We start from the raw sequence: 26,094 nt of genomic DNA on the forward strand, positions 1-26,094 counted from the left end.
TTCTTTTGTAATGGCTGGAATTAGTGGTTTGATTTGAAGTGATTGTTTTTCACTTGCTGTTGAAGCTCATGTGGTGAGTGGCAGTGTGGCGCCACAGCGCCCTCTACTGGCCAGCCGTCACTCCGTTTCCCTTTAAAAGTGGAATGGCTCTCAAAGACTGTCGCTTACGGCCATACTACCCTGAAAATGCCCGATCTCGTCTGATCTCGGAAGCCAAGCAGGGTCAGGCCTGGTCAGAAGCTGGGGAACAATAGTCTGTCTAGGGGGGGGAAGAAGGGAAAAGAAGGGGAAGAAAAGGGGGAAGAAGGGGGAGAAGGAAAAAGGAGAAGAAGAAGGAAAAAAAGGAGAATAAAGGAGAATTGACAGCTTCTTTCACTTTTGCTTGCCTTTTTACTGCCTTTATGATCTACTTAGATCCAATTTCTTCCTGAAATTTCAAATATATGGGGAAAATCTGTCAGAGACTGTGTGTTTGATGGGGAAGATGTGGCTCCAAGTCGCTGGTTCGAGCCCCGCTGACGACCCAAATATGTGAACTACTTCTAAGTGGATACTGTTCAACTTTGACATAAAACTAAGTTTGTTATGAAAATATTATTCACCTTTTGTAAATGTGTTGCTGTCTGGTCAGACCTGCATTAAAAGAGCTTTTATAACTCTGATCTTAACAAAGCTATATAAGAAGACTGGCTTTCTTTAAAAAGCTTTTCTAGTTGTAATGATACCCTTATAAAGAATAAGGTCAATTTGATCAGTTACTATTTTAAATACATGATCTTGACATGTCATTTTATCTTGACAATACAAAAAGGTCTGTCTGTTTTCCCTTTCTAAACAGATATTTATGTGAATAACAAACCAAAAGCACTGCTGCACAAAGAAAGGCCAGATTTATTGAAAAATACAAACATCATTTGTATATGACACAAAGAGATATATGAGCTAACTATGTACAGCAAAGTATTTCAACACAATTACATACAACACCATTAAGAAAATGAAAAAAAAAAAAATCACTGAGCACATCCAGGACTGTTGGAGCTCTCTTGTGGACACCGGCACCAGTGAGCTGCTTTCTGCATACAGGCCAGTGCAGAATCACTTTCCAGTGATCCAGCATCCACAGGAGGAGCCTGTGGGTGAAAAAAACCACTCTGGAGCAGGAAACTGGTGAGAAATGAGAGCAGACTCTGGTGGTGTGGACCACAACTACAGGTCTAACTGCAGTCACTGGTTTTTCCAGATGGAGGCTGAAATCCATCTCTGGTCCTGAGCAGGTCTATTTTATTCATCTCTGCTGGGAGCCAGCGAGGCTCAGAACCTGGAGCAGGCTGTGCTTCTGCTGCTGGAGCGTGAAGAGGGTCGGAGGTGGAGAGCTCAGAGGGAGCAGTCGGAGGAGGAGCAGATGGAGGTGGAGCAGTCGGAGGTGGAGCAGTGGGAGGAGGAGCAGATGGAGGTGGAGCAGTCGGAGGTGGAGCAGCCGGAGGTGGAGCAGATGGACACAGAGGTGGTTGTAGAGGACAGGGGTTTGAGGAGCTGAGGATGAGGCTGATAAGGTCCTGGACTGCAGACAGGTGACAGTGCTCTGCTTGTCGTGGTTCTGAATGTGACAGAGGACACAGAGGAGCTGCAGGCCTGATGAGAGAGGAAGAGAGAACAGCTCAAAACATAATGAATGACAATGGATGGTGAGACTGTCAGTGACTATGAAGCATTTCAACAATCCCATTGAAATGTTGGACTGAGAGGCTGTTAGTGCTGCTGCTACGTTACCTTGAAGACATGTTTTCTAGCCAAACTCAGGTTTGGGGTCAATGCAGCATCGTCAACATGTTTTCTCTAAATATTTTTGACATGACCAACACCTGTAACATCATTCATATTCACCGATGCCAAAGTCAAAGAGGGCCTGGGAGCAGTCTGTCCAGATGCTGCTGCTGACGGACCTGGATGATCTGGAGCGCTGGGGGAAGTGACCGGGACGCTGCTGGAAGGCTGCAGGAGCACAGGGAAGGAAAATGAATAAAACACCTGCATGCATTCATTTCATGAGATACTAACAACACCCTCTGTGCATGGAAACCACAGCTACATGTTTGCATCTGGCCAAACAAAGATGACCGTCCCTCAGCTGCATTGGGCATTTCTCAATCTACAATACAATTTGAATATATCTTATAATGCCTCACATTTTTTTAAATTAAGTTTATTCTTAAGTGCACACTGAATGCTGATTATTCTGTCCAACTTTACCTTCAGATAAAGATCAGGCCACTTCTTCTGATGGTGCTGGTCTGTTTCCTGCCTCAGAGCCAAACGCTGGAAGCAGCAAACCTTTGCAGGGTGGAAACCCACCCCTCATCCCCCATGGCTCTGTGCTTCTTCTGTTTGGAAGAAGGAATAGATGCACACGTCACACCAAGAAGTCCAGCCAGAGTTACGCCTGAGAAACAGCTATTACTGATATGTGTTATATTACTGTCATTATTATTCATTATTATTTGGAGGTATATAAGTTTAAAAAGCACAAATTCTAACATATTGTATGTATATTCTTTAATGCATAGTTAACCTCAGTGTTTTTTCTCATTTCTTTTTTTGTGTGTGTGGGGGGGACTTTACTGAGGTGACACTGCAAATTAATAAAAGCTTTTCAGTTAAATTTCTCAGCTGATATTTTTGCCAGTAAGACAGCACAGTGAAGCTGCAGTAAAAAAGGACTTCAGTCCTTGCAGTTCCAGTCAAGTCAGGCTAAAAATGTGGCTCTGGAGCTCAGAGAAGCTCTCAGGAAATGTCAAATATGTAAATTCATTGAGGTTAATTGGCACATTGCATAATTAAATAATACTCCTGTGGCTACGGTAACAATTAAAACAAAAGCAGCACTTTAAATAGCTAAAACAGCTTAAAAAACTATAGGTATTCTGAAGTGAAAAAAACAAGCATCTAAATAACACAATCAAAACAACAAGCAGGATAACACGAATGAATGAATGAAATAACTCCAGAGTCACCACGATGCCACGGCCGTTTCTTTCTTGTGATCATAGCGGTGTCACATGTGTAGCTTATTGAAAAAGACTAAAAGAAAGTTAATATCAACTTACCTTGATATCCAAAGCCACGGTGTTTGTCCACAGAGTTTGAGGAGGGGGAAGCCACCGGCAGCGGGTCCATCGTGACTTGATACGAGTCCTGTCATTGGTTGTTTAGCGATCCAGTAGTAAGCCGGACATCGATTGGTCGAGAGAAGCCACGTGGTCAGATCTGGATTGGGTGGGTGATTCTGGGCAATTCTGGGCAGAAGAGACGTCGGTTGGCTGAAAAATTCTGGGGCTGGAGATACGCGATTGGTTGCTGTGAGAAATTCTGGACAATCTTGCTCTGGATTGGGTCGGGGATTCTGGGCAATTCTGGGCTGGAGAGAAGGAGATTGGCTGAAAAAGCTGGAGACGCGGAGACGCGATTCGACGAGGAAAAGCAGCCGGACGGCTCCCAGGTAGCGCCCTTTTCAGGGTAGTATGGCCGTAAGCGACAGTCTTTGAGAGCCATTCCACTTTTAAAGGGAAACGGAGTGACGGCTGGCCAGTAGAGGGCGCTGTGGCGCCGCACTGCCACTCACCACATGAGCTTCAACAGCAAGTGAAAAACAATCACTTCAAATCAAACCACTAATTCCAGCCATTACAAAAGAAATGTCAAGAACATTTTTCACATAAAAAAGACTCAGACAGAAATCCGTGCCCGCCCAAAATTAAATGGAAACATGAATAAATAAAAAAAAAGAAACAAAAAGGACACACACACACACACCAATTAAAAAAAACCCAAAACAAAACAAAAATAAACCAACAACAAAACATAAGAACAAACGCAGAAAACTCTTCATCGACACTGGTACTGGCCTGGGGGTTTCAGGTGCGCTGATTGTCAGCCGAGTACCCCTCAATTGAAATTGGACTCCACCTTGAAGGTGTGGTTGTTCCTGGTGACTGTCAAGTACAAACCAGCAAGATGTCTTGCAAGAAATTGTCAAAGGCATGGAGAAAGAAGCTTTTTTTAAAGGTGCTTTGGAGGAGTCTGCCGCATCTGACGTGAAACATGTGTCTCTGTGCTCTTTGGCAGGGGTTAATTGGCCAGTATGTGACTTGCGGACGGCACACTGGTTGGATGGCTTTTTTGTGCAAAAGGAAAAGCTTACGGCACCTGGTATTCCCAGGCGGTCTCCCATCCAAGTACTGACCAGGCCTGACCCTGCTTGGCTTCCGAGATCAGACGAGATCGGGCATTTTCAGGGTAGTATGGCCGTAAGCGACAGTCTTTGAGAGCCATTCCACTTTTAAAGGGAAACGGAGTGACGGCTGGCCAGTAGAGGGCGCTGTGGCGCCGCACTGCCACTCACCACATGAGCTTCAACAGCAAGTGAAAAACAATCACTTCAAATCAAACCACTAATTCCAGCCATTACAAAAGAAATGTCAAGAACATTTTTCACATAAAAAAGACTCAGACAGAAATCCGTGCCCGCCCAAAATTAAATGGAAACATGAATAAATAAAAAAAAAGAAACAAAAAGGACACACACACACACCAATTAAAAAAACCCCAAAACAAAACAAAAAAACAACAACAACAAAACATAAGAACAAACGCAGAAAACTCTTCATCGACACTGGTACTGGCCTGGGGGTTTCAGGTGCGCTGATTGTCAGCCGAGTACCCCTCAATTGAAATTGGACTCCACCTTGAAGGTGTGGTTGTTCCTGGTGACTGTCAAGTACAAACCAGCAAGATGTCTTGCAAGAAATTGTCAAAGGCATGGAGAAAGAAGCTTTTTTTAAAGGTGCTTTGGAGGAGTCTGCCGCATCTGACGTGAAACGTGTCTCTGTGCTCTTTGGCAGGGGTTAATTGGCCAGTATGTGACTTGCGGACGGCACACTGGTTGGATGGCTTTTTTGTGCAAAAGGAAAAGCTTACGGCACCTGGTATTCCCAGGCGGTCTCCCATCCAAGTACTGGGCGCTACCTGGGAGCATATGACACCGCTATGATCACAAGAAAGAAACGGCCGTGGCATCGTGGTGACTCTGGAGTTATTTCATGCATTAGATGCTTGTTTTTTTCACTTCAGAATACCTATAGTTTTTTAAGCTGTTTTAGCTATTTAAAGTGCTGCTTTTGTTTTAATTGTTACCGTAGCCACAGGAGTATTATTTAATTATGCAATGTGCCAATTAACTTCAATGAATTTATATATTTGACATTTTCTGAGAGCTTCTCTGAGCTCCAGAGCCACATTTTTAGCCTGACTTGACTGGAACTGCAAGGACTGAAGTCCTTTTTTACTGCGGCTTCACTGTGCTGTCATATTGGCAAAAATATCAGCTGAGAAATTTAACTGAAAAGCTTTTATTAATTTGCAGTGTCACCTCAGTAAAGTCCCCCCCACACACACACACACAAAAAAAAAGAAATGAGAAAAAACACTGAGGTTAACTATGCATTAAAGAATATACATACAATATGTTAGAATTTGTGCTTTTTAAACTTATGTACCTCCAAATAATAATGACAGTAATATAACACATATCAGTAAGAGCTATTTCTCAGGCATAACTCTGGCTGGACTTCTTGGTGTGACGTGTGCATTTATTCCTTCTTCCAAACAGAAGAAGCACAGAGCCATGGGGGATGAGGGGTGGGTTTCCACCCTGCAAAGGTTTGCTGCTTCCAGCTTTTGGCTCTGAGGCAGGAAACAGACCAGCACCACCAGAAGAAGTGGCCTGATCTTTATCTGAAGGTAAAGTTGGACAGAATAATCAGCATTCAGTGTGCACTTAAGAATAAACTTAATTTAAAAAAGTGTGAGGCATTATAAGATATATTCAAATTGTATTGCAGATTGAGAATTGCCCAATGCAGCTGAGGGACGGTCATCTTTGTTTGGCCAGATGCAAACATGTAGCTGTGGTTTCCATGCACAGACGGTGTTGTTAGTATCTCATGAAATGAATGCATGCAGGTGTTTTATTAATTTTCCTTCCCTGTGCTCTTGCAGCCTTCCAGCAGCGTCCCGGTCACTTCCCCCAGCGCTCCAGATCATCCAGGTCCGTCAGCAGCAGCATCTGGACAGACTGCTCCCAGGCCCTCTTTGACTTTGGCATTGGTAAATATGAATGATGTTACAGGTGTTGGTCATGTCAAAAATATTTAGAGAAAATATGTTGACGATGCTGCATTGACCCCAAACCTGAGTTTGGCTAGAAAACATGTCTTCAAGGTAACGTAGCAGCAGCACGGTGGTGTCTGCCTCATTTCAGTGGGATTGTTGAAATGCTTCATAGTCACTGACAGTCTCACCATCCACTGTCATTTGTGATGTTTTGAGCTGTTCTCTCTTCCTCTCTCATCAGGCCTGCAGCTCCTCTGTGTCCTCTGTCACATTCAGAACCACGACAAGCAGAGCACCGTCACCTGTCTGCAGTCCAGGACGTCGTCAGCCTCATCCTCAGCTCCTCAAACCCCCCCTGTCCTCTACAACCACCTCTGTGTCCATCTGCTCCACCTCCACTGCTCCCTCTGAGCTCTCCACATCCGACCCTCTTCACGCTCCAGCAGCAGAAGCACAGCCTGCTCCAGGTTCTGAGCCTCGCTGGCTCCCAGCAGAGATGAAAAAAATAGACCTGCTCAGGACCAGAAATGGATTTCAGCCTCCATCTGGAAAAACCAGCGACTCCAGTTAGACCTGAAGTTGTGGTGGTCCACACCACCAGAGCCTGCTCTCATTTCTCACCAGTTTCCTGCTCCAGAGTGGTTTTTCACCCACAGGCTCCTCCTGTGGATGCTGGATCACTGTGGAAAGTGATTCTGCACTGGCCTGTATGCAGAAAGCAGCTCACAGGTGCCGGTGTCCACAAGAGAGCTCGGACAGTCCTGGATGTGTTCAGTGATTTTTTTTTTTTTTTTTATTTTCCTAATGGTGTTGTATGTAATTGTGTTGAAATACTTTGCTGTACATAGTTAGCTCATATATCTCTTTGTGTCATATACAAATGATGTTTGTATTTTTCAATAAATCTGGCCTTTCTTTGTGCAGCAGTGCTTTTGGTTTGTTATTCACATGAATGTCTGTTTAGAAAGGTAAAACAGACAGACCTTTTTGTATTGTCAAGATAAAATGACATGTCAAGATCATGTATTTAAAATAGTAACTGATCAAATTTACCTTATTAAATAAAAGGGTATCATTACAACTAGAAAAGCTTTTTAAAGAAAGCCAGTCTTCTTATACAGCTTTGTTAAGATCAGAGTTATAAAAGCTCTTTTAATGCAGGTCTGACCAGACAGCAATACATTTGCAAAAGGTGAATAATATTTTCATGGCAAACTTAGTTTTATGTCAAAGTTTAACAATATCCACTTCGAAGTAGTTCACATATTTGGGTCGGTAGCGGGGCTCGAACCAGCGACTTTTGGAGCCACATCTTCCCCATCAAACACACAGTCAATGACAGATTTTCCCCAGATAATTGAAAATTCAGGAAAAAATTGGATCTAAGTAGATCATAAAGGCAATAAAAAGGCAAACAAAATTGAAATAAGCTGTCAATTCTCCTCTTTTTCTTTCTTCTTCTCCTTTTTCCTTCTCCCCCTTCTTCCCCCTCTTCTTCCCCTTCTTTTCCCTTCTTCCCCCCCCTAGACAGACTATTGTTCCCCAGCTTTGGCGCGATCTCGTCTGATCTCGGAAGCCAAGCAGGGTCAGGCCTGGTCAGTACTTGGATGGGAGACCGCCTGGGAATACCAGGTGCCGTAAGCTTTTCCTTTTGCACAAAAAAGCCATCCAACCAGTGTGCCGTCCGCAAGTCACATACTGGCCAATTAACCCCTGCCAAAGAGCACAGAGACACATGTTTCACGTAATATCCAAGTTTTTGTTTCTTTTTGTTTTGATCGGGAGATGGCGGTAAGTCAACCATTCGGATGACAGCTGCCTTTATACACTGCAGAAGAAGAACAAGGAGCAGAAGATGACGGATGAGAGTGTCGTTTGGAGTTGACGTCTTTCTCTGCTTCTGTTGTTTTTCACTGATCTAAACCATGATGTCGCCAGGCTGCTCTGACATGCAAACTCCTGACAGTGTAAATGCAGGTTCGACTTTTTTTCTCAAATGTTTGCGATTCCCGTGTAGTCTCATCACGCCAATGTTAGCTGTGGAGCTATGTTGGAACTGCTAGCATGCTAGCAGCTTTAGCTGTGTTCACGCGTCTGTGCGGACTTTGAATTACGTGTAAGCTCTGTGTTTATTTACTTGGTCGCGCTGCTCCACAGCTGAAGCGTGTTTAGCATTTTGTGCAAACGACCAAAGCCAAAAAGATATTAAACGGATTTCCAGCAAACCGCACAGCTGTGGCTACGAAGAAGCTAACGAGGCAGCAGTAAATACAACACCCGCTAAATGGAGTTAATATGTCAACAAGAAGTTGAATATCATTTACATAGACGATGCTTTAGTGACTCAGATTTTATAATGCGGTCACTTGACGGCCCATACAGACAACGCGGTGCGGTTGTAAAGCACCATGATAGCTCCTGGCTGGAGATGTCAGACATGATCGACTTCCTGGAAATCCCTGTTTTTAAAAATGGATAGTTTGTGAGTTGAATCACCCAAAAAGCCTCAAAATCCAATTATTAATTATAAACAGAGGAGCCGTACAACCATGTTTAGGGAATTACAAATTGAATGCAATACTGTAAGTGCATAATGGGCAGTTTAAAGTAAATGTTATTGTAAAATACAAATCGCAATTTGTGGATGTCTGTGTGAATATGTAAGAGAAGAACTGAAAGTTAAGTTACATTTATAAATCACATTTGTGATACATAGTTTTTTACATGAAACATGCAATTTTATATGCTGTCATGTTGATCCAAACCTTTGGAGTAAGCCAGAGGGAATATTTGAGGTGATCCAAAGAAAAGGCAGCTGCAGATTGACCGACACTTCTAATTTTTTAAGTGTTGATTATTATGTAGAATTTGAAGGTGGAAAAAAATTGCTCATCACAAATCAAATTCATGTGCTTAATTGCACAATCTGAGCTGTTGCACTTTCATCCTCTGACCAGTTCGACTCCCTCGTGTCCTTCATCAGATTTAAGGCATTTAAAAACATATGAACTGTCACAATATCCCATTAATTCATCTGTCATGGGTTAGTCAACTGGAGCTACATTTTGACCCCAACAGTAAAGAAATAATGTGCAGTCATTCTTTTTGACACAGATCCACTCCTGACGTGACTATTTCTGCTGAGTGAGTGACTCACTACTAGTTGTCCTGCTGTGTAAAGGCCTATGTCTGATTTTCAGGTAAACAGAGGATACCCTGTCCGCTACATGGCTGTAAGCGAGTTTACAGCGACGTGAGCGCTCTAGAAACACACATCAAAGAGCATGAGATCCCGGCTCAGTCGATTCCTGGTGAGTCTTGCTCAGAGTTGGAACTACTTTTTGCTGGGCTGTTTTCTAAATCCCTACCCAATTTAGAAAAAGTACAAACGATGCTCTGAATAGTTTGTAATTGTTTAACTTAAATTTCTTTTGAAATTTGTTAATGTGACATTCACGTGTCTTTGCAGAGTGAATTGTTGCTGGATTGTGTGTTGATCACTTCTGATGATGTGTGTCTTCTCTCCAGGCAAGGTGATGCTATGCTCCCACATCGGCTGCAGCGGTTCTTTCCCCGACATGCAGAAACTCATGGAACATATTAGGCACCATCACAAACTCAACATATTCTTCCAGTGAGTTTCACTCAAGTGCTTTGCCTCTCAGCTGATGTGCTCCACCTTGACTCATGTCTTTTTTCCTTCTTCCTGAAGGTGTGAGAGCTGTCGGACTAAGTTGCGGTCCTACCGAGGCCTCCTGACTCACCTGCACAGCTGCTCCAAAGTGTCACGAGGGAAACTGAAGCCAGTGGAGCCGGCAGCACCCCCTCCTCACTCTGCTGTCGTGGCCAGCCCTACGCCCATGGATCAGCAGCCGTCGCAGCCACAGTCAGAGGCTGCTCCACAGCCAGTCGCTGCTGAAGCACCGATCCAGCATGGACCGTTCCCTGCTGAATGTCCCTCACAGCCTGCCGTCCCCTCTGTGCTCACTCCCTGCAGTCTGCCTCTTCCAGGGACATCTCCTCCACAGCTCACTGATGTAGCTCCACCACCACCTGCCACCAACATAGTCTCTATCCTGCCTCCCTCACTGGAGGTTCCCAAAGCAACAGTCTTCCCTCCTGAAGTGCAGGCTCAAACAGAGACCAGGGCCCCTGAGCCCGTCCACTCACCTCCAGCATCTGCACCGCAGTCACCTCCCGGTTCAGCCGCTGTCTGGAAGAAGAGCCAAGGTGAGTCAGTTTAAAACCAAGCTCTGTTTTTTCCCACATCTGTACAGAAGGATTCAGAATAATGCTGCCTACTTCACTGTCACTTCCTTCTGTTAAAATATTTATATGTATATTTTTCAGCTTGTGTCATGAGGGAGAGCAGTATGATTTTTATGCAGTGATATCAGATATGCATCTCATGCACAGGTAAAAAATAAATAACATCTAACAATGCAAAAATGATGGCAGAGTGCTATTTGATTTCTCTATGGTTATGTATTTCTGATTAATGTCATGTTCTACATTTGATTGACATATTTTCAGTAGCTTATTTGATGTATGTGTGTTGAAGTATTCATCATTCTGCCTTGCAATTCACTCTGATGCAGAATTGGTGAGTTTTGTGTGTGTAAAAGTAACTGCTCTTCAGACATTTTACACTTGGAAAGAAATCTGATGTGAAAAATACTGAAATGATACATTTTTATTCGAGATGAAACTGGCAATTCCTGCATCTTATGTGTTTTTTTTTTAAAGAGAAAACCATGATTTTCCTCCACCCTGACTCTGCTCTTTCTGTACTTGAAGGTTTGACTTGCAGCAGACGCATCCTGTGGGAGCACACCAGAGGGCGCTACACATGTGTGCAGTGCGGCCACTGTGTATCCAACAGGAAGGAAATGTCCCAACACATCAGCAGTCACCACAGTGGAAGCAAACCAGCAGAGGAAATGGGGAACACTGCAAATAATGCATGAAGGAGGAGCTCAAACTTTCTGAATGTGTGAAGGTTTCCGCCAGCTGAGCTGATGAGGCTGTAACTTTGACGCTCATGCTCCCCACCGGTGTGTTTCTGCACAGGTCTTCACAGGAAAGTGTTTTGGTTTCCAGTGGTAGTTTAAAGAGAAAACTATCTGAAAGGTGACTGTTTGTGGTACGTAAAAGACTGATGCTGTTTCCTCAGACATGAGCATTGATACAGTTGTTGCTGTTTTGAGTCAGTTAGTGGCAACAGCGTGTATCAGTACTCGATGAAGCATTTTCATTTAGTTTGAGGGAAGACACAGTCCTGGTGTATGAAATGAATTCATTCAGAAGCACTTTTTTGTTTTTTAATAGAGATCATGTGTTCAGGGAGATTATCTGTACAGTCTGTCCCAAAGTTGATTGAAACAGTATAAGATGTATAGATTGAACTTGTCCGTCTAAAAAAAATATAATTTTAACAATCCCTCTGCTATGAACTGATGAAACCTTTCAGACAAAATGTCCTCAAAATTTCAACTAGTCCAGCAGCTGTCGTGACGATAGTTTTGTAGAACATAGGAGTCCAGCTTGGAGATTTCATTTGCATGTTTACTAATGACTGGAGGTGACTGAGGCGGCCGTCATGAGCTCAATGAGTGAAATAAATGTTTTTTTTTATTTAACCTCAATATGTCATGAAGTTGGCTGATGTGTAAAATAGCTACTTTACTATGATGGGAAATAAACCAGTGATGTGAACCAAGAAACCGACCTCGCACATTTTTCTGTAAGGAAGGGACTAACTTGTGTCTCTGTTCTAGCCGGTGCTCGTTCCATCTCTCCTGTAGTACAAGGAAGGTTTCTTCTTTCCACAGCCGCTTATGCTCCCTCATGTGAAACTGTCGAGTTTTTGTCTGTGAAAGTTTCCAGAAGTGACTGTGTTGTATTTGGCACTATATGAATAAAGCTGAATTGAACTGATTGGTGAGTTGTGTTATACATGTCACAATGTTTTAATAATTTGATGCAAGTTCATGATGTGAAATAATTACATTAAATTAATATTAATCATGAATAAAATATGCACTTTGTGTTTTGTTTAAAAAAACTTGCTTTAAGATGATACATTGTTGGCAGTTTTAAATGATGTCAACTAATTTGCATATCTAGGTCAAATTCAATTATTTCTTCAAAACTGATATATTGTTGCCAACTCCTCAGTAAAGTTCTAAATGATGTCATACAGAAAGAAGGGATGTTTTTTTTTTTTTAATCAATTTATTGAGCGTTTTTCAAATGAATATTATTGGTGCATTATGTGACATGACAGACACAACCATAAGGAGCCCTCATCATTCAAGTACACTTTAATCCATGGTTCATGAAATGAAGTTTCTGAGATTAAAAGATAAAATCAATTATTGTCTTTTTTTGTTTTTTTTTTTGCCTACCAGTGCAGTTTGGATGGAATAAAGCAGGTGTAAGTATCGCTGCATAAGACTGTTTGGACAGGTGTCATAATAATCAAATTAAAGGAGCAGCAAATGTTGGGCAGGATCCCTGTGATCTAATGAAATAGACTCAAACTGGGACACAATGGTTTATTATAACACAGAAATCCATTGAAAAATCCCAAAAGCAAATTGTTTGGTCCCATTTGCATGAGTTAGCTACAATCAAAACAAAGCAGACGAAGGTAAGACAAGGTCAAAAACGTCTGTTTATTTGGGTCAATCAGAATGACTTCATACAAGCACTTTAGACTGATCAGTTTTAGTCAGCTCAAGCTCTTTTTCATGCCTCTGCACATCCACACATTCTCCCAAACAAACCTGCAACCCCCCCTCCTCCTCCTTTACTGCATCACACACACACACACACACACCCGTTCACAATAACTAACATCAAAGACACGGTCACATGGAGAGCGGTCCCACGGATTCATGAATGTGAAGCACAGGTCGTTACCACATGCAGACGGAGGCGTCCCATCGCGTTAGGGGAGTTCATGAGCAACACGACGTGGGGGGGGGGGGTTCACCTACACACAACGGCTCCAACAACACGAGCCATCCTACCTTCACTGTCTGTACACATGGCTCTTTACAACTGCTGCGGCCAATTTCTGTTAATCAAACAAAACCTGCTGAAATTAATTGGAAACTAAAGGTTTTTTTATTATTATTATTAATTTGTTTTCTTTTTTATTTCACATGAGGGCAGGTTGTTGAAAAAACAAAACGAAAAAAGAACTCATTGTAAACAAGAGCATACAAAAAAGAAAGAAAGAAAAATGCCGACCGGATCAGGCAAACATGTATTTATTATCACAACTATGTTCAGCTCAGTTCTCTTGTTGGATTTATTCTTAAAAAAACCGCTTCTGATCAACGGCGTACATTTTTCCCACTGGAACCTTCCGGAAAAACAGGCTGTTGCCTCTGCTCATGTTGCCCTGAAACAAAGAAAGGACATGAGAATTTATGGGTGACTTCACAGATTGAAATAAAATCCTCAATACAGAAACACACCAAAAAAAAACAACAAAAAAAAAAAACAACAGACTGCTGGAAATTCATTCACTAATTCAGTAATGAGAGGAAAAGGTTGTTCTGGGGGTATTAAAAGGTATCATAACTATTTCTTAATGTCAAACTCAGAAACCTGTCAAGGCTTTTATATTTTGAGAGTTTGAATTTTTTCAATTTATACATTTAATTTATCCATCCATCCATCCATCTCCATCCATTTTCTACTGCTTATCTGGGGCCGGGTCGCGGGGGCAGCAGTCTCAGCAGGGACGCAATTTCATTTATTTATGCAGATAATCTCATCGAGAAAAGTTTTCATTTCCTAGAAAACCTAACAGGTTTATTTTTTGAGCTTTCTGTTGGTTAAAATTCAGAGTTGTGTCCAACTGTCCAGTTATTCATTAACTAATTGTTCAAAACATGTTGTGATTTCTTCTCTGTAATGAACTTTCTTGACAAGATTTCAAGTTTTATCATTGTTGTCTAACTGACTTTAAAACAGGAGTGCAATTTTATCTCAAGTAAGAAGGATCAATAAATAATTACAATGCAGGCTAAAAAAAGTTGTCATTGCTTCTGTGAAATGACCTATCCATATATCATTAAGAAGTTCAAATCCTTTCACAACATGACAAATCTCAAATTTGAATGAAAACAAGCAGCAATTTCAACAATATTATAAAATGTGCATTAAAACTTACAGATTTACAGTGAATTTTTAGGATAATACTGGATTTTATTATAGTACCAGTGTACTAATTACATCCTTAATGGCATTAAATATTTGGCCACATGTAGCTGGAACTCGGAAATAAAGAAGGTTAGTTCATATGATGGTCAGAATAACTTGCAAGATGTGCCTATGGGTAACTTTATGTCTTCATTCAAGCAGTTACAACTAAAAAACTGGGCAGCTGCTTGTCTCTTCTTTACAGCAGATGACACATTATCGGGATTCACTAGAAATATGTGCAGCTCAGTGCACAAACGTCTTTGATATGTTATTTCTGTAAGATCTAAGAGTGATCACTAAAGCACAGAGTGTTGCAGCATGATTACCTCTCTGCTTAGATGTCTCCAGCAGTCCACCCAGGTGGGATAAACAGATGCATAGGGGGGCAGGCCTCCAGCCAGCCTGACAAAACGACACAGTCAGTCCTCCACTTCACACACCGGAGGATTCACAGAGTCACATGACGATCTCATCATAAACTCACCCGCAGTTGTTGACTGCCATAAGGTTTGAAACCAAAACAAAGGGGTATGTGAGCATACTGGCGAAGAACTGAAACAGAGAGCAGAGTTTCAGGGAGAGGAAGGTGAGCGGACGGTGTCCAGGTGAGGCGGAGCAGTGCGGACGTCGGCGCCACTCACCCCCGTCACGGCCTGGGAGCAGTTTTTCAGTTCTCCGGTGTGACTCATCTGCACAGAGCGAGAGGGACGGTGTTAACCGGGGCTGGCGGCAGCCCGCCGGACACAAACCTTCAGGGCGACGGCGGGGCAGGGCCCAGAGCTCCGCGGTCAGAGGTTTAATGGCCGCGTTCACACTTTGTCAGGGAGGGGAATTAATCCGTGTGAGGCTCCACATGACTCAAATCACCTCAACAAAAATGCAGTCATCTCATCATAGAAAGCAGTCTGCTGCATGACTTTGATGAGTTATTATTGCTACTGTGCATAAACATCCATTTTCTCAGCATCGTGTGATTTAAATCTTAATCTCTGAACACAGTATTCTGTTTTTAACAAGAGAAACTCACTGCTTTACCTTCAGTAAATAAGTAAACAGACGTCCACGACTTGGTAGGAAATCTTTATTCTGGAATCTTTTATGATTTCAATGTGAGCTCAGAGGTTTGGTGACTGGTTTTTAATTTAACTGACTGTATCTTTATACAAGTTTAATCTTGAATTGTATTTGCGATTTATAACAGTCCTTGACTGCGTGGTGCATGAGGAGACGTACCGAGTCATCGATGGCGTAGGTATTGATCGCGTGAGCCAACATGTTACAGATCCACAGAGCCAGGACGTCGCCCAGCAAGCGAGGGATCAGTCCACTGCAAGAGAATCAAAACACTCGTTACAGCATCTGGGATGAAAGGGAACATCGAAGGAAAAAGAAGAATTCAGGTCACAAACTCTGAGGGGTCTTTGTAAAAATGCAGTCGTTCTACCAGCATTACATTCCATTGGTCTGAAGTTTGGGTTTATCAACCATAAAATTCACAGACATTGATGACGCTTCTATGTAGAACTGTTTTCACACTTTATTTGCGAGTCTGGACCAAAAAAGACAGACTCAATGAACATTTAAGGCCATAAACAAATGTCCTGGAGAGGCAGGAAGTGCACTGTGGAAACAAACAAAAGGATTTTCTCACACTTCTACCATCCGGTGTTGAAGCCGTTTCTGATAAACTCACTTCAGTCAAACCACATCAGAGTGGAGTCAGATCTGCTCTACAAGACCAGGTTTATGATTTGCTTTTACAATAATATGGATTTGAGAGCTTTTTATCTCCTGTAGTGTATAAATAGATTGATGGACTTCTACATTGGTAACTGTATCCATAACTCTTTTGGACTTATTTCTGGTGACAATCCATTCCGACAGCAGAGAAACAGTAACCAACTCTGCATGGTTGTTGTTCATCAATTTGATTGGATCACAGGTGAAGTGTCACATGGTGACGTTATGTAATAGATTCAGATACAAGGTCCAACAGTCAGAGTCAATCCAATATGCCCTCCACATGAAGTGATCAGAGCATAAACAGGATTAGAGCATCTCAGCTGATCTGATCGTCATTTCAGTTGAGATACAGTCAATCTAATCAGATGAGTGTGTTTACTTTGTGACTTTTTAATCAGATTGGCATTTTTTCAGATGACAGTGGCCCACTGGTGCTCCAACACTGTTTTTTAACCTGAGGTCTGGGACCTGTGAAGGCCGTGGCTCCCAACCGTTGTCACTACTGTAAACTCAGTGGACTCCACAGCCTGCACAATTACAAAAAAAACTCACGGCGTACTACATGAGAAATACAATTTCTTTTCTCCGAGAATAAACTCTTTAGGTTCACACACCGTTTCGGCGTTTGGTGGACTGCTGCCGCTTTAAAAATAGCCAACTTTTAACCTAATCACTGTGTTTCTATCCTATAGGTATATTTAGATGACAACTTCTCAAAAAAAGGTAACCTGAAGAAAATTCATCACACAACAGTTTCATCCCACTTACGCAAAGAAGCCCAGGATGCCTTCTTCTCTGTACACGGTGACAATCGAATCAAACACGCCACTGAAAATACAGGAAAAAAAAATCCTTTGAAGCTGGGAATAATTTCCAAGGTGCTCCTCATTCAGCTTTATGCTTAAAATATTTACCTGTACTTTGTTTCCCTCCCAATGAACTGGACCATGCATCTCAAGGTGATCACTGAAACAAAATAAAACTGTCACATGCAGACTCTCCGCAGAGATCAAGCAACTTTAGGGTTCGCCGACCAAGAGTGTGTGATGGGAGTGGAGACGCACCGTGAAAGGGGTGTGTGACGATGGTGGCGCAGGAACGAGCAATCATCTCTTTGGTTGTCTGCAGAAGAAATAAAAAACAAGAAAACAAACAGTAAGTGTGGACAAAGAGGGAATGAACCCATGAGGAACAGAACAAGTGTTGCAATATCATTTTTTTCTGTATGAGTTATTTCATTCATATTGTCGAGGTTTGGCTCCTGTGCTTCTTCTCCACACTCACAAAATGATCTTTTTATTAAAACAAGTTACACAGAATGACAAAGTATTTCATTCTACTCTGAATGGACTGTAGATTCAGTGACACAAGCTTCCTGGGACGGATGTGTTTAACAAGTTAAGCTCAAATGTGTGTATATGAAGAGGTCATAGGTCACACTGACTGGAGATAGCAGCTATAAAACCACCTCTAAAGGAACAAGTGTCTGCAGGAGCAGAAAGACCTGAGTCACCGTGACTTGGAAGGGCTTCAGAAAATAAAGTTATTAAAAAGATTTTAACTTATTTAAAAAATGTCAGAATTTGTCATATAAAATATTCAGATTATCGGAAAACTACCTTTTTTTGCCCTTGAAATGAAACAAAACAGTTTCCCCTCCACAAGTTTTATTATGTTCAACTCTTATTTCTCAAAGTTAGTTGATGTTGCTGGTGTGTCATGATTTGTCGGTGTAATGATTCACTGTCCTGCAGTTGACTGATTATTATTATTTTTGGAAGCATTTGTCTCATTGGAATGTGTCTTACCTCGTTAACGACGTGCTGTAGGGAGCCTTCTGCAGCCTTCTGCTGGCCGCCCAAAACCTGAAAGACACAGACAAAACTTTAGACTCTTGCACACTCTTAATTTCCTCGACTTCTAAAGCATGGCAGACAGACAGAAGGAAAAAGTGGCACCAGATTTGAAATGTGGGCAGTCTGAGCTGCAGTCAACAACTTCACCAACTCCTAATACTGAGACTCAGCAACTTTCCTGGGTCGTGGCCTCGACAATATTTGACAACTTACAATGGAAAGTGTCACTCTGATAGACACAACTCGTAACATCTCCCTATTCCAAACAGGTTTGATCAATGAGTAGTGAAGTCTCCACTAAAACCAGTTCACAGAGAGCAGAAACCTAAATCATTAAACTCTTACCTGAGGTGTGTCTTGATCCTGACATTTCTGGAAGAAACAACAAAGCTACATTAGCAAGCTGTGTTATGCCTGTGAAGTCCTTAAAGCAAGTCCAGCACAAGCTGGTTGGTGTCTGCAAACCAACATTATCCCAGTATTATTATTATTATTATCATTATTATTATTATTATTATTATTGTCCTCATCATCCAAGTAGACGTAATTTAGAATCTAACAAAGCAGCATTTACACCAAACAAAACATTTCGAGCTGAAAGGTGAGCCTTCATGTGTGAGTCTTACTTCAAGGCCCAGTGTGGGACTAGTTCCACCTTTTCTCACCAACCGTCCACTCCGTCCACTCTGACCTACCTGCACGACTTTGCTGTGGACGACAGTGCCGATGGTGCCGGCACACAGCCGGGGCCCGAGCCCTTTGAACAGACCTGCTTTCCCATCGATTTTGATGATGTGTTTTGCTGAAACATTCAGAACATACAGAATGATAATGTTAAGAGAGGGCCAGACAAAAAAGAAGCACCTTAAAATAACTTTGAAAACTGATGCACGATTTCAAGTGGTTAAATGTAAAATAAAAACTTGATGGTTGTTCTCATTTCTTTGACTATTAGTTATGCTCCAGCCTACTTTATTGTGCAATAATCTAATTAAATGGTAGCCAAGATCAAACTCATCACCATGTCACTGTTCTCTCATTTAAACCGAAGCTTCTCGCTAACAGTTGTTCTGATCAATGCAAATCTCCATTCGGAAGCTGTGACATCTAAAAACCGAAGAGGGAATGCCGAAATTATCTGATTTAGGTGTCACAATTACTATGCATATACTTATCTGGATGTTATATGAAATATTTAAGCATTGCACTGATTGTGCTCAGCTGCAGTAGAAATCTTAATTCTGCCGTTTTGAGATTCAAGTGTTTTTCTCACCAGAGGATCAGATCTGTAAACATTTACGGATTATTTAGACAAAAAATCCTCAACAACAGGGGCAGGTCAAACAGATTTCAACAGTTTTTCTTCTTAAACATTAAGGGAAGAGGCGGCCTTGAGATTAGAGCAGCGAGTTTTAACACGAAGGCTGAAGTCTGAATCTTATTGAGGACTGTGTCTGGAAAAAAACATTTACTGCACAACTTATCCCAAGTTAAATACAAGTGGATCACAATCTGCTGTAGCAACCCCGTGAGGAAGCAGAGCAGCAAACAGCCAGACTCTGAGGCGGTGAAGTTAAAATGGCTCCGAGCTAAAGGAACACGTAACACTGACAAAGTCTGCTCAAATGTCACAATAAATGAATGAATCCCAGAGCAATACTTTAAAACAAGTGAGCCATTTCCCATTTTAAGAGGAAATGAAGGCATTGAGAAACATTATCACCCTATGACATAAAAATTGACAAAGCAATGTGAAAAGTTTCAAGTTATATTGAGACATTTTACCATAATATCAAATACAATATGTCACGAATTGTGACAATACGTCACTGTAAAAGCTCATAATGGCTGAAAAATGACACGTTTGTCAGCACTCTAAGGTCGCAAGCTGCACCAAGATGTTTCTGATATTGAAAAAATTCTAAAAAACTCAAATTATATTTATCAGAGAAATAATTGTAGACATTCATTTCAGACATGATATAACCTAATAGTTACTAAAACCCCAAATGACTGTGTTTTTGCAATTGTATCTGCCAATGAAAATATCCTGGAGGTAAATTATTTATTGAGTTTGTTTACTGAACAAACAGTTGTAGAAAGACAAAGGCAGTAAAACATTTCAACAGCCACTTCATCCTGGGAGAAACTCATGGAGGGGAAAGTGAGAAACTCTGGTCATCACCTCAGTTGTGTTTATTACCGTTATAAGATGTGTCTGCACATTCAGATGGAAGCAGTCAGATCCCAAAATAATGTGAAAACACATGCATCGTACATTTTGGCAAGATTACACCGAACCGAGCTCATTTGACAAACAAACCCTCAAACATTTATGATTCAAAAACTCATTCACAGCTGAAAGACGAGTCAAAACACTCCACCAAACAGACCACACGTCACTCACCATAAGCAAACAGTCCAGGGAGCTGATAGACTTGCCTCCCAAACAGGTTCCTGCCCAGAGTGGGAGGGAGCGGCTCGTGTCCCACCTGATAACACAACGATAACAACTGAGGTCATAACACACAGGAATGGAGGAGCACAGGGCAACCGCACTGCAAAGCCTGCACAGGCACTGATAAACAACAACCTGCAGCATGTGCAACGCGGTGCTGAGAGCAGAACTGACACAGAGCGACAAAAAGAAAACATTGTAATGAACGCACGATGCTAGGTTACTACACAGTAACAAAGACGAACCAGTGTTGGGTTAAGAAAGGCGCTGCTGACGCGCAGTGAACTGTCACCCACTTCCGCGTTTCTTCTAATACACAAATTGACTCTTTTAAATTAATACACAACACATTCACAGGGTATAAACATTTCCCTGAGCACAACTTAATAAATTCCACAATCAAAATAAATGAAATAAACTGTCAACAGCATTAAGGCTGATTACTGCTAGTTTGTTAGCAGATGCTAATGCTGCAGTAGTAAATACAGTGGGCCAAAGGGCAGAAGTGACAGTTAGACAAATCTGAACCACCTACAAGTAAAACGCACACTTTTTCACGACTGTGTTAATCGAGAAATGGTGCAAAACTGAACTGAGAAGAAAGACAGCTGCGATAAGTGAACAAGCTGTGTGTTAGCATTTGTTAGCTTGTCCATTTAAAGGTGACAGGTGAGCTACAGAGGCAGCGCGGACGTCGCGGGACAGGAGGACACCTTTTAATCCCACAATGTCTTCACTAACACCGCCGACACGCGAAACAGAAAGAAAAAGCTTCGGGGGGTTCTGCTGTGCTCTGCTAGCTGACGTTCGGCGTCAGTGTTTTGGAAACAGAAGGTCATCGGGACTCCGGAGCGGCGGCTCGGAGCTTCACGCCGCCTCCAGCCGCAGCAGCAGCAAATACCCGACTCGGGTTGAGTCTCACCTGGATCAGGACCTTGATGTACATGAGCGGGTGGGACAGGACGGTGAGCCCCGAGCCAAGGATCACCTGGCCGCACGTGTCCGCCATCTTTACAGATACAGCGAAGACAGGAAGGGCTCTTCTTAACTTACGTCGGGAAGCCGGCGAGGGCCATTTTTTATGTCGGTAGAATATTACTGCCATCTAGCGGTCAAACTGAGCAGTACACTTTGTGTGAAAATTATGAACATCACATCACAATAAAAATGTGGAAACAAGAGTAGCATGATTTATTAAACGAATTATAATAAAACGAAAAACTAGAAATACTTTTGTGAAATAACAGTAAACATATTGTGGATTTCAGACATAGATAGATAGATAGATAGATAGATAGATAGATAGATAGATAGATACTGTAGATAGATAGATAGATAGATAGATAGAGAGAGAGAGAGAGAGAGAGAGAGAGAGAGAGAGAGAGAGAGAGAGATAGGTAGATACTTTATTTACCACAAGACAGGCATATTAAAAACTGACATTGGAGTAAGGATATACAAAACATTAAAAAAATACTCATAAAGAAAAACACTTCTAGTTTCAACAGCTATATACACTATTTGCATATTCATAGGCGCAAAGGGTTGAAAGAGACTGAGGTGCATCACATGTGAAGATCACATTAGTCTTAATGTGATCCTGGCTGAGACTGACACCGAGGCCCCCCCTGACTACTCAGTGATGAGTTGTAAAGTCTGATGACTCCGACAAAGAAGTTCCTAGTTTGTATGTGAAGCAGGTCAGAGACAATAACCGGGAACTGAAAACACTCCTGTTTAGCACAGTCCTGTGCAGAGGATCCTGGGTGTTGTCCAGGATGGAGAGTATCTTCTCCAGGGTCCTTCTCTCTGCTTCTGGAACCAGAGTCCAGCTCTGTGCCCACCACTGAGGCACCTTTTCAATACTCCATCACCAACACACTACAGCGTAAAGGAGAACTCGAGACACAACAGACTGATAAAACATCAGGAACAGTTTCTTGCAAATGTCAAAGGACCCCAATTTCGTCAGGAAGTACAGACGACTCTGTAGGGAGTTTTTTCCTTTCCCCAGTCGCTTATGCCTGCTCATGGGGATCTGTTGGGTTTGCTCTGTAAAAGTGTCTAGAAATGACAATGTTGCAATTGGCACTTCATAAATAAAGCTGAATTGAATTGAATTAAATTGTCCTGGATTCTGTTAGTGTTTTCTGATCAGTCCAGCTCATTGTCCAGCTGCAGTCCCATGTACTTGTAAGTCCTGACCATCTCCACGTCTTATTGGTTGCAACAAATGGTAAGTCACATCTCCACATTCACTCAGCTGAATCCCATGAACCCCCACTTTACAAGTATATATGATATATGAACCAAGCAGGACATAGTGTGTATCATTTCTACAACACTGTGACACAGAAATGGAAGGTCGGCCTCATGGAAAAGGAGTGAGGATGAAGGGAGGAAGGGAAAGAGGACAAAACAGAGAAAGAGGAAGAAGAGGCCAAGTATATTCCTGATGAAATTAGGGCCACGCTTGCGGACTGTGTTATCAGTCACGGCTTCATCATTGCTGAGGCTGATTGAAGGATGAAGTCAAATGTTGGAAGAACCACTGGAAATTCAATTTTTCAAACATATGGTTGGGAGAACAGTTGTCTATCATGACAGTAATTGAGCACCAAATAATCTGCATTTACCTACTATCACTGAATCATACACGAAGCTTACAGACAAAAATTTGTCACTTTTTACATTTTACAATTTGACTTACAGCTTTACTGCAGAGTAGAGTATTGCAGTGTTAGTGTACAGTGGTTTGCCATATTTACTGCAGTTTTACTCTGTACCACGTTTCAAGACAATCTTGCAGAGGTGGGAGAAGACCTGTTTTCAGTCTGCAATAAGAGCACCATTTGTGCAGTGGTGACTGCAAACAATGACATACAGTAAGACTGAGATAGATGAAAAGTGCTGCTCTAAAAGATGCCAACATCTTTGAGAATACTGAATCTGTTTCAATTGCTACAACTCACTAAATTCAATAATGATCAACTTTATTGTCTCAGTCTGGAGAGGCCTGCAGCATATCACCAACTACAGGAGACCCCCCCCCCCCCCCCCCCCCCACCCCCCACCCTTTTGAGAACCTCAGACTTGCAAATGACCTCAACAGTTTCGACTGCAGGTTTGATGAGCAGCCCTTCACACCTTCCACCCACACAAAGGGGAAGCCCAGACGTGGGCCCTCATTAAATTAAGGAATACATTTTCAAAGACTTTCAAAAATAGGCGTATTCGTGGAGGGAATCCTAATATTTGAGTTACATAAATGGCTTTTATTTGTTTTCCTTCTGTCCAGAAATTGTGGTTAAGAACTCCCCCAGCCCCAACACAAAAATGGTTTTTCCAAGACATCATAGATGATATTGCCACAAGGAAAGTTCAGCGCATGGCATTTGGAGTTCAAATCTAAACATGTCCCACCAGCAGTAGTCTTAATGGTAAATATTTATTTATTTCCTGTTGGGCTGATATAAATTTGGATTTGCACTCTGCTGTCACCTCACCTGATACAGTTTAACTGCTGCTACGTAAATAAAATGTGCGTAACGATCGTTCAGTCCTTGTCTTTTACTGAAAATCGGTGCATCGCATCATTGAACATGTTACAGCTTCTTCTGGCACACGTCTTGCCGGCTAAACAACACTGTTTTTCTAACAACATGCAAAGAGAGCCTGCGCTTCAGGGGCCATCCTCCTTCAGAGAGAGATGTGAGGAGAGGAGAGGAGAGGAGAGGAGAGGAGGAGAAGGCAACAGGAGTGGAAGAGCAGGGGTGAAGAAGAAGAGAGGAGATGAAGAGTGAGGGAAAAGAAGAGGTCCACGAGTGGGGAGGGATGGAAGTGCCCATCTGACATTATCTTGTCCCGGGCCGAGGCAAAACTGTCAGCTGGCCTGTGTATCTATGTCTACATGTCCTGCGGTGCAGTAATGAGATGACAACAGAAGAGTAATCAATATCCAGTGTTCAAGGGAACATTACATAGGGCTGGAAAAGCAACTTTAAACCACCTGATTGTCTTGTTTATTGTTGGAACAGCAACATGACAAACAGGTTCTGTGTGTAATGTCTGCTTGTGTATTCAGACAAATGAAGATGTGTCTTGCTGTCGGACTTAAGGGACTTGGCTGCTGTTTCTCTGGTGCTCCTGACTGTCGGGAGGGAATGGAGAACATCATTTTTTTAGCTCCACTTTCTTCATATTGTGACCAGACCATAAGCTTATAAAGCAGCTTAAATCATTCGATGTTTTGGCGATGCTTGAGTGAGATATCCAGGCTGTTTAACTCCACATACAGACACACAAAACTTTTAGGAGTGGTTCTAAATTTCAGTATTGTGGAATTCCCTAATCCGCACAATTTATGAGTTTGCAACAGATTGTGAAGAACTTTTGTGCATTAGATTATTTGACAGTAATTTGTTAAATGCTTTGAATAAAGTTATAGATGTATGATATTTTAAAAGATCATGGAATTTTAATAGTTTGATTGAATAAACAGATTAGGCAAATTACCCGTTATTTTCATGTAGTATCTTTTTATTGTAGTTTTTTACTAGTTCTTGTCTGCTAATTTATTTATGCTTAATAAACAACTTACCAAGATTATTTTAATTCTTACAGCCATTTAGTATTCCTTTTTGAGCTAAGGGCTTTTCATTTTCTTTCCATTTATGTGGTGTGTATTATACAGTTAGATGAAAATATCTAAGATGTGACCATAAGCAGTGTTCACACCTGTTCCAGTGTAAACTGAACTCCAATCTTGAAGCATTAGACTGTTGTTGAAAGCAGTCATCGTTTGTTTCTGTTCTTATTCATTTGGAGATAAAACATTTTAAATTTTCTTTAACTCACAGCGAACACAGGTAAGACTGTTGAGCTGGTTTCCCAGGATGTTAGTAAAAATGCCTAAAAATCTTTAAAAAAATTAAAACTAATAAGACTGACAATGAAGCTAAAACATATCATGGACAGTCCATGATAATTTGTGAGATATAAAAATGTCATTGTAAGATGCCAGGGACCATTTTGGGAATCATAACCAACCAATCACCATCAAACTGAGAAACATATGGAACGTAAACCATATCCACAAAGTCATTCATGTGGTTGTGAAACACTCCTCATTTTAAGCAGTATTACATTTTTCTGATGTCTGAATAACAGCTAAGTCAGCATTTAATTCACTTATGTAAAGAAACTACTCAGTGTATGTGTTTCCAATTAAAATCTCATTTATTGAAAAATATACAGCAAAAGAAGTACACTCTCAGGCTACAGAGACAGATTATTCTTTCAAATAGAAAAGAAATCTAATTTAACAACATCAAAAATGATCATGTTAAAAACACACTGTGCTTTTCTGAGATTTGCGATGCAGCCATGTGTCAGCCTCTCGCCACACAAAATGGAAACCAAATGTCTTCAAATCTCATTTGTTGTCCCAAAACAGAAACAAAACATTTAACTTCAGCACAGTCTCAACAGCAAAATTCACAAATAACTTTAACAATATCAGCAAAAATATTGTCATCAACTGGATGATCCCTTCTGATTCTGGGTTTAAGCTTGACTTCCTGAAGAGACATTCATGACTTCATCTCTTTGTGAATCCTCATGTGGACCAACAAATTACACTTTTGA

At 41.6% G+C, this 26,094-nt stretch overlaps 2 protein-coding genes and 1 non-coding gene across 4 annotated transcripts; 1 reads left to right on the forward strand and 2 right to left on the reverse strand.

Annotated features, from left to right (window-relative positions):
- Window positions 1–4,194: 4,194 nt before the first annotated feature.
- Window positions 4,195–4,313, reverse strand: LOC115394473 (5S ribosomal RNA). Its single transcript, XR_003932092.1, has one exon. It is a non-coding gene; the product is annotated as a 5S ribosomal RNA (ribosomal RNA).
- A 3,700-nt stretch (window positions 4,314–8,013) lies between these two features.
- znf414 (zinc finger protein 414) lies at window positions 8,014–12,108 on the forward strand. Of its 2 annotated transcripts, XM_030099302.1 has the most exons (6): window positions 8,014–8,148; window positions 9,372–9,482; window positions 9,700–9,805; window positions 9,884–10,401; window positions 10,522–10,587; window positions 10,969–11,109. In XM_030099302.1, exons 1-5 carry the CDS (start codon window positions 8,097–8,099, stop codon window positions 10,560–10,562), a joined length of 828 nt encoding a protein of 275 aa, XP_029955162.1. In that variant the 5' UTR covers window positions 8,014–8,096; the 3' UTR covers window positions 10,563–10,587; window positions 10,969–11,109. The 2 variants fall into 2 exon arrangements, with proteins under 2 accessions (XP_029955162.1, XP_029955153.1); XM_030099293.1 differs by lacking the exon at window positions 10,522–10,587 and having other exon boundaries at window positions 10,969–12,108.
- A 721-nt stretch (window positions 12,109–12,829) lies between these two features.
- Window positions 12,830–21,519, reverse strand: mtch2 (mitochondrial carrier homolog 2). The gene is made up of 13 exons (XM_030098142.1): window positions 21,371–21,519; window positions 20,398–20,482; window positions 18,686–18,792; window positions 18,336–18,362; window positions 17,943–17,999; window positions 17,199–17,256; window positions 17,049–17,100; window positions 16,903–16,962; window positions 15,625–15,718; window positions 15,033–15,080; window positions 14,876–14,943; window positions 14,718–14,793; window positions 12,830–13,582 (listed from the first exon to the last, which is right to left on the reverse strand). The coding sequence occupies exons 1-13, from the start codon at window positions 21,455–21,457 to the stop codon at window positions 13,496–13,498; spliced, it is 906 nt and encodes a 301-aa protein (XP_029954002.1). The 5' UTR covers window positions 21,458–21,519; the 3' UTR covers window positions 12,830–13,495.
- Between the last annotated feature and the right edge of the window lie 4,575 nt (window positions 21,520–26,094).

Source organism: Salarias fasciatus, chromosome 1 (genome assembly GCF_902148845.1).
Source record: "Salarias fasciatus chromosome 1, fSalaFa1.1, whole genome shotgun sequence".
Classification (NCBI taxonomy): Eukaryota; Metazoa; Chordata; class Actinopteri; order Blenniiformes; family Blenniidae; genus Salarias; species Salarias fasciatus.